A 9,279-nucleotide genomic window follows, 5' to 3' on the forward strand; every position below is an offset into this window, starting at 1 on the left:
TCTTCCTCCTCCTCCTCTTCCTCTTCCTCCTCCTCCCCCCTCCTTCCCCCTCAGAGCCCCCAACCTGCTCTCCGGAACAGTTCTCCTGTACCTCGGGGGAGGTGGACTGCATCCCTCAGGCCTGGAGGTGTGACGGTTATCCCGAATGTGACGACAGCAGTGACGAGGAAAACTGTCCCGTCTGCTCCGAGTCGGAGTTCCAGTGTGACAGCCGACAGTGTATTGATCTGAACCTCCGCTGCAACGGAGAGATCAACTGTCAGGACCGGTCCGATGAGAACAAGTGTGAAGGTAATCAAGCATAGTGATCAGTATACACTAGGGATGCTCGATATTGGCTTTTCTGCCGATATCCGATATTCCAATATTGTCCAACTCTCAATGTCCGATACCGATATCTGCAGGCTTTTTACACCAAAACTGTAACAACATATCTCCTGTTGTGGAATTAACACATTATGCCCCATTTTATTGTGATGCCCCACTGGATGCATACATAAATGCAACATGGCTTTCCAAATCTAAACACTGTCTGTGCAAAATAAGAGAACAACTTCAACTTTCATTGTATTAATACTGAAAGTAGCGCTAACGCTAATCGCTAGCTAAGCGCTAGCTTTGGTTAATGTGTTTAATTGTATTATTCACCTGAAGGAGTGCTAATGTAAACTCTAAGCCAATTGTTAGTTTGGTTAAGGAACAGCTCAGAGCAGGGTGAAATATTAAAGGTGCATTGCACTTATTTTGTGTTAATATTAAAATCATTCAGCTTTAAATTGTTTGCTTGTTAGCCACGGTTAGCAACCAACCAGTCTAGTTGTTGTTGTTACGTCATCTAGCGCGCGCCAGTAAACGTCCCATGCTGCGTTCATGCAGGCTGGGAAATGCTGAAGCCATCAGAACAAACATCGGTTATAAAAACCCGATACCCATAATTCCCGATATTACATATTTTAGTGAATATCGTCCGATAATATCGGACCTCCCTAGTATACACTGTATCAATCATAGTGATCAGTTTACACTGTATCAATCATAGTGATCAGTTTACACTGTATCTTTATGGATGTTACTGATGCTGTATTGATGATATGGATGATATTGATGACATTGATGATATTGATTGGGTTAATAACGTCTCTTCCTGTCTGCAGTGCGTTGTCCTCCTGATCAATTCACCTGCTCTAACGGTCAGTGCATCGGGAAACATAAGAAGTGCGACCACAACATGGACTGTACAGACAACTCTGACGAGATTGGCTGCTGTGAGTGCGATCGGTTGATTGATCGATTGATTGATTTAGTTGTTTAGTATATTTTATATTTATTCCACATTAAAAGATAAACCGAACAAAAACTTTTCTTCTTCTGTGGTTTCAGACCCGACGGAGGAGCCTCCTCCCCCTCCCAACAACACCATCGGCTCCATCGTGGGCGTGGTCATGGCGTTGTTCGTGGTGGGCGCCGTGTACTTTGTGTGTCAGCGGGTCCTCTGCCCACAGATGAAGGACGACGGCGAGACGGTCACCAACGACTTTGTGGTTCACGGCCCGTCGTCGGTGCCGTTGGGATACGTGCCGCACCCCAGCTCGCTGTCCAGCTCGCTGCCAGGTGGGACGCACGCCGCCGCGCTCACGATGACACGTTTAAGGAATAATTATTGTTAATGTTTAATTTCTGATCTCATCAACAGGAATGTCCCGAGGGAAGTCTGTGATTGGCTCCCTCAGCATCATGGGCGGGAGCAGCGGGCCGCCGTACGACCGCGCTCACGTCACCGGAGCGTCGTCCAGCAGCTCGTCCAGCACCAAGGGAACCTACTTCCCCCCGGTGAGTGTAGCCCTTTACATCCTCCCAATCAATAATCAATACTGAATATTAACTGTTATTGGTAAATGGTAAATGGAGCTGTACTTGTATAATTTCCTTTCTAGTCTTTCGACCACTCAAAGCACTTTTACACTACAGACACATTCACCCTTTCACTCACACTTCACTCACAGTCCATCTAACAGAACCCAACAACCCCAACCCAACAGAACCCAACAACCCCAACCTAACAGAACCCAACCTAACAGAACCCAACAACCCCAACCTAACCTAACAGAACCTAACAACCCCAACCTAACAGAACCCAACAACCCCAACCCAACAACCGCAACCTAACAGAACCCAACAACCCCAACCCAACAGAACCCAACAACCCCAACCTAACAGAACCCAACAACCCCAACCTAACAGAACCCAACCTAACCTAACAGAACCTAACAACCCCAACCTAACAGAACCCAACAACCCCAACCCAACAACCGCAACCTAACAGAACCCAACAACCCCAACCCAACAGAACCCAACAACCCCAACCTAACAGAACCCAACAACCCCAACCTAACAGAACCTAACACTCACACACTCAGGAGCAATTCAGGGTTCAGGATCTTGCTCAAGGATACTTCGTCATGTGGCACCAGGAGCCGGGGATCGAACCCACAACCTTCTGATTAAGGAACGACCCGCTCTGCCTCTGAGCCACAGCCGCCCTTTATTATTGATCTAATGAAGCGTTTCCATTCATGTTGTTGTTGTTTGTTTGTTGTTTACAGATCCTGAATCCTCCTCCGTCTCCTGCTACAGTTCGCTCTCAGTACACCATGGAGTTCGGTTATTCCTCCAACAGCCCGTCAACACACCGATCATACAGGTACTCTTCATCTTCATCTTCATCTTCATCCACTCCTCTTGTCCCTCTGTCAGGACTCTTCTCCTGTAGAGACAGACAGACAGACAGACAGACAGACAGACAGAGAGAGAGAGAGAGAGAGAGACAGACAGAGAGAGACAGACAGAGAGACAGACAGACAGACAGAGAGAGAGAGAGAGAGAGAGAGAGAGAGAGACAGACAGAGAGAGACAGACAGAGAGACAGACAGACAGAGAGAGACAGACAGACAGACAGACAGAGACAGACAGACAGACAGACAGACAGAGAGAGACAGACAGACAGAGACAGACGACAGAGAGACAGAGACAGACAGACAGACAGAGACAGAGACAGACAGACAGACAGACAGACAGACAGAGAGACAGAGACAGACAGACAGACAGACAGAGAGACAGAGAGACAGACAGACAGACAGACAGATACATTCAAATAAAATAAAAAACTTAGAAAGATAAAAAAAAGATTAAGTAACATCTTAAGTTAGCTAAACGCAAGCTAGCTAGTGTTAGCTGGTGTTAGCTGGTGTTAGCTGGTGTTAGCTGGCCGTTAATAAATGCTAATGATTGTTGTTTGTGTCTGTCAGCTACCGGCCGTACACCTACCGCCACTTTGCCCCTCCCACCACCCCCTGCAGCACCGACGTCTGCGACAGCGACTACACTCCGGGACGCAGGGTGCCGCTCAAGTCCGGCGCCACAGTCTCCTCCGCCGCCGCCAAGGGCTACACCAGCGACCTCAACTACGACTCGGAGCCTTTCCCGCCGCCGCCGACGCCCCGCAGCCAGTACCTGTCGGCGGAGGAGAACTGCGAGAGCTGCCCGCCGTCGCCTTACACCGAGCGCAGCTACTCCCACCACCTCTACCCGCCGCCGCCGTCGCCCTGCACGGACTCCTCGTGAGCCGCCAGCTCCGCCCCCTCACTGTAAATAGCAATTGTGCATATATGAGGTTAAAAACGGGAAGAGAGACTGAACCAGGAGGACGAATAAAGGAAACATTTGTACATTGAAAAAGAGAAAAGCATATTTATATATTTTCTACAGTGTTTACTGACGACGCCGCAGAGTTTGTATCCACACTTTGTACATTTTATAGGAAAAGGTTTTATTAAAATCATCACAAATATAAGTTGCCTTAACGCGGAGACGAGAGGCTGAAGGACAGGAAGCACACGATGGACTGAACAAACCAAATATGAAACCATCAGCAGCTGCAGGAGGAGGCTCCACCCCCACGGCGGCGGCGGCGGCGGCGGGCGGCGGCCATCTTGTGTCTGTGGTTACCATGTGAACTGGAGGAGGACGCGGTACCGGGTGTTTGACCTCCTGGGAACGGTCGTAGGATCCGCTGTGGATGTGAGTCGTGTTATCAAGAAGCAATAAGGCACATATTTATTAGCCAATCAGAGGAGAGTATTGACGAGGCTGCGGGGATCAATACGGTTGATTACACACTACGGAGTTCCTGAAGGGACACACAACCTCCTGACAATCCGCCTCTACACTACAAACGGAACAATGTACGGAGGCCCAGGGGGGACAAACACTTTCTGATGTAACATGACTCACATCCTCGAAATCATCGAGTTCAGTCGGATTTAAACCAAAACAAACGCTTGTGTTTGACTTTCTGTTAACACCTTGTTTTATTAATTAACCCTCACATACGGAGGAAGCAGCGATCTTGTGCCTGACCAGTCTTCACTTCCTGTTTTATTTTTACTTTGAGGAAAAAAAGAAACACAAAGGAACCCAGTGCCCACTAAATGCTCTATAGTATTTTTGTACCACATATTGTGTAGATATCGTATTTATAAGCTATATAGAAATCATTGTAAATCTATCATCGCAGTACTTTTCATTCCGTCTTTTTTTATATTGCCTCATTATATTTTTCTACAGAATCCGAACGTACGGCGACAATCTCAGATCAGTCCAATCGAAGAACATATCCAGGTTTTCAGTGTCTGTTCATGTAAAGGAAGGACTGTTGTGCCAAAATAATCTTTTTTTTTTTTTTAAACCGCGGAGGAGGCGGAGAGGCCGGGACCAGCGGACGAGCGCCAGGCGGCGTCCGCTCTGTTGTTGTTGTTTTTGTTGTAAATCTGTTTCCTCGTGACGAGCAGAATCTTTTTTTTCGAGATGATTTGTTTCGTCGTCTGATCGAAACGTTTCCTGTCGAAGAGAAAAATAACACCAGCATGAATCTGACAATCTTTTCACGTCCGTTTATTAGTGTTTCTAACATCTCGTCTTTTGCTTTTTTAAACATTGCAAGCACAAAAACAACATCTGTCTTAACGAGGCATTTTATTCTTTTCATTAAAAAACTTTTTCTGTTCTAGAAAAACTGAAAATCCTTGAAACAAAGATTTAGTTTAATCTAAAAAACACTGAATTATACGGGGCTGGGTGTCGTTATCATCTCACTATACGTAAAACATACCTGAAACTTGAAAATTTAATTGAACATAAAAAAACAATTTCTTTGATCAAACTTTCAGATTTTCAGTAATAAAATATATTTATATCTTCGATACTCAGCCTCCGTATTCTGCAGGACGTTATTATTCAATTTAAACATCCTATTGATTTCAACTTGTTTCAAGAGAATTTTTTTAGGACAGAAAAGGGCTAAGTCCCGCCCCCTTTTTGCTCTGTGCTCCAATCACAGTTAGGAGCCAATAGGGGCGGGGCTTAGGAAGGATCAATATATGGAGCCAACGAAGTTCTGAAAGATATTTTTGTAGTTTTTAACTTGTGCACAAACTCGTTATCTAAAGTTTGTTTGTTCACAAGGTTTTAACTTTTGCTCACAAGTCAAATTATTATTGATAAACTTATCTTTATCTTATTTTGTGCGCACAAGATATAAAAATATTGTGTCCGTGGACTTTAGGGGCTTCCGTAGCGGATCTGTTCGGGATAAAGGTGAAATGATGTTTTTACAGTGTAATATTGTGCATAAATTAAAAACAGTCTTGTTTTATCTGAACAGAATCTCAAACCACCGAAACCAGTGACGGTGCCAGAAGTCCAGTTTGTGTCGGACCAGGACATAAATATGTGTTTTTTTGGCTCCCTGCTGCCTCCGTACATCCTCAGCTACCTGTGGTACAATCATCATTTCACATTGTTCACCTGCGCACATACACTACAAACAAACAAACAAACATTTTGGAGACGTTCTCATTCTCTAACTGCACTTTACAGGACTTTTATTTTGAAATGATTTCTGGTACAGAACTGGTGGTTGTCGAGCAGCCGGAGGGAAGTTGTGCAACGTTTGACCGACTGAGGAGGTTTTTCACTTTCATCTTTAGATCGTATCGATCGTCTGCTCGCTGTCGGGACTTTAAATCATCCGAAGGCTCTGTTTACCTCGTCTGCTCCCTCCGATTAATAACATACTTATTATAAACTATAAGTTTTAATTAATTGACTCAAAAATCTGTTTATTAAGAGACAAAATTATTAATTGTACAGAATGAATTTAGGACTTGATTTCATATTTTTAAGGTACATATTAATAATTTGAGTGAACCAGTGAATATGAATTTCTAAATTCAATATTGACACTGATTAGTTTTATCTATGGAACCCCTGAAAGGCAAGTTTTTAATTTTCTTTTTTCGTCTATGAAAGGTGATCATTTATTTTATTTTTTTTTCCATCTGTGAAAACGGGTTAAAAAGGGAAAAACTTTTTTCAAGATCATTTTTCTAAAAAAAATATTGACAAAATCTCTTAAAAGATTTTTTTTCACCAAAGAAGGGAAAAAAAACTTGAACTTTCCTTTCAGAGCTTCCGTAGAAGAAGAGTTTTGAGTTTTTCCGACTCGTTTTCCGATTTCTTACTTTAAGAAATTAAATTGATTAAACTGATTAATTTAATCTGGATATTTTGGGGCCGGAGATATAAAACAAAGATCTGCTGGCTCCGAATATATTGGCATATTTTTGAGGACGGACGTATTGAAACCGTTTCGGTGGGTTTCAGTTGGATACCGGAGCTTTCTACCCTGAGCGGTGGTTTTCCTCCCGACGCGACAGACGAACGTCTGCAGTGAAAGTTTTGTACAGGTTGAAACGAACGTGGGAGGAAAAGGTTTGAAGGAAGTGGAAGTGTAAAAAGGTTGAAAAGGTTTTTGTTAAAAGCACTTTTGACTCCAGGTTTTTTCTCGGAGGTTCGACAGGAAACAGAAGTTTGTGTCGTTGTTTTTATGAAATGTTGTCGTTGATCCGTTCTGCTCTCATGGTGCTCTGCGTTTTTATACGATGACTGCTTTACCTGAACACCAGATGGACCTGTACAGCCCATCAGCTGCCACCATAAGCTGTTGTAACTCATCAAATGCTGATTTTTTCTTTTTGTTAAATATAAAGTGAGTGAACTTTTCCACTTTGTGTCTGTGTGCTGATCAATAATATTTAATATTAATCACTTTACAGTGTGTGTGTGTGTGTGTGTGTGTGTGTGTGTGTGGGGGGGGGGTTAGGGTTAGCAGTAAGTCTATAGTCCTTTAAAGTAGCTGTAATTAAACCCCTTCTTAAAAAGTCCACTCTTGACCCAGGGGTTTTAGCCAACTATAGACCAATCTCTAACCTCCCCTTCCTCTCTAAGATTCTGGAGAAAGTAGTCGCCAAAGAGTTGTGTGACTTTCTACATAACAATAGTTTATTTGAGGATTTTCAGTCAGGATTTAGAGTTCATCATAGCACAGAGACAGCTCTGGTTAAAGTTAATAATGACCTTCTGACTGCTTCTGACAATGGACTTGTCTCTGTACTTGTATTATTAGATCTTAGTGCTGCATTTGACACCATTGACCATAATATTCTTTTACAGAGACTTGAGCATCAAATTGGCATTAAAGGAACCGCACTAAGCTGGTTTAAGTCATATTTATCAGATCGCTCGCAGTTTGTACATGTTAACGATGAATCTTCAATAAATACTACAGTTAGTCATGGAGTTCCACAAGGTTCTGTACTTGGACCAATACTATTTACTTTATATATGCTCCCTTTAGGCAACATTATTAGGAATCACTCCATTAACTTTCACTGTTATGCAGATGATACGAAGTTATATCTATCGATCAAGCCCGATGAAATGAATCAATTATCTAAATTACAAACATGTCTTACGGACATAAAATCCTGGATGACCTGCAATTTTCTGATGTTAAACTCAGAAAAAAACGAAATTCTTGTTCTTGGCCCCAAAAACCTTAGAGACTCACTGTCTAAAGATATAGTTCCTCTAGATGGCATTAACTTGGCCTCTAGCACCACTGTCAGGAATCTTGGAGTTATCTTTGATCAGGATTTGTCATTTAACTCCCACATGAAGCAGACCTCTAGGACTGCCTTCTTTCATTTACGTAATATTAGAAAAATTAGACACATACTATCACAGACAGATGCAGACTAATCCATGCATTTGTTACTTCAAGGCTGGATTACTGCAACTCTTTATTATCAGGTTGCCCCAATAAGTCCATTAAAACGCTCCAATTAATTCAGAACGCTGCAGCACGAGTACTGACAGGAACTAGAAAAAGAGATCACATCTCTCCTGTACTAGCTACTCTGCATTGGCTCCCTGTAAAATGTAGAATAGAATTTAAAATCATCCTCCTCACCTATAAAGCTCTTCATGGTCAGGCCCCTTCATATCTTAAAGAGCTCATAGTACCCTATTACCCCACTAGAACACTACGTTCTCTGAATGCTGGGCTACTTGTGGTTCCTATAGTCTCTAAAAGTAGAACAGGAGCCAGAGCCTTCAGTTACCAATTCAATTCAATTTAATTTTATTTGTATAGCGCCAATTCATAACAGAAGTTATCTCAGGACACTTTTCAAATAGAGCAGGTCTAGACCGAACTCTTTAACATTAATTACAGAGACCCAACAGTACCACCATGAGCAAGCACTTGGCGACAAGGGCAAGGAAAAACTGCCTGTTAAAAGGCAGAAACCTAGGACAGATCCTCCGGCTCTAGGTGGGTGGTCGTCTGTCTCGACCAGTTGGGGTGAGAGAGAGAGAGAGAGAGAGAGAGAGAGAGAGAGAGAGAGCGAGAGAGAGACAGACAGACAGGTGCACAGACAACAGTACAGACAGGTGCAGTCTAGCAGGACCATGCAGTCACTAGGATCAATGAGAACCTCAGTCAGAAAGCACAAGAACTCCGGGGAAGAAGGAACCAGCTTCCAGTTGTGGTTCGGGAGGCAGACACCCTCACCACATTCAAGAGTAGGCTTAAGACATTCCTCTTTGATAAAGCTTATAGTTAGGGCTGGATCAGGTGAGTCCTGAACCATCCCTTAGTTATGCTGCTATAGGCCAAGACTATCGGGGGATTTCCCATGATGCACTGAGCTCCTCTCTTCCTCTCTCTTTCTGCACTCATTCATGTTCCATTAATGCATGTTACTAACTTCACTTCTTCCCCGGAGTTCTTGTGCTTTCTCGTCTCGCAGGTTCTTATCGATCCTGGTGGAGCCTCCTGCCATGGTCCTGCTAGATTGCCGTTGCCAATACTGTTGTTGC

At 43.4% G+C, this 9,279-nt stretch overlaps 1 protein-coding gene across 3 annotated transcripts in view; it reads left to right on the forward strand.

Moving 5' to 3' along the window:
- The window catches only part of lrp6 (low density lipoprotein receptor-related protein 6), a 26,726-nt gene extending 19,607 nt beyond the window's left edge, over positions 1-7,119 (forward strand). For all 3 annotated transcript variants that reach the window (XM_051419777.1, XM_051419778.1, XM_051419779.1), the window contains 6 exons: positions 55-291; positions 1,155-1,265; positions 1,381-1,611; positions 1,694-1,830; positions 2,604-2,701; positions 3,306-7,119. In XM_051419777.1, coding sequence (XP_051275737.1) covers positions 55-291; positions 1,155-1,265; positions 1,381-1,611; positions 1,694-1,830; positions 2,604-2,701; positions 3,306-3,621 — 1,130 coding nt within the window. In that variant the 3' untranslated portion in view covers positions 3,622-7,119. The remainder of the gene's footprint in view (positions 1-54; positions 292-1,154; positions 1,266-1,380; positions 1,612-1,693; positions 1,831-2,603; positions 2,702-3,305) is intronic.
- Positions 7,120-9,279: the final 2,160 nt, after the last annotated feature.

This window comes from Dicentrarchus labrax, unplaced genomic scaffold, assembly GCF_905237075.1.
Source record: "Dicentrarchus labrax unplaced genomic scaffold, dlabrax2021, whole genome shotgun sequence".
NCBI classification, from domain to species: Eukaryota; Metazoa; Chordata; class Actinopteri; family Moronidae; genus Dicentrarchus; species Dicentrarchus labrax.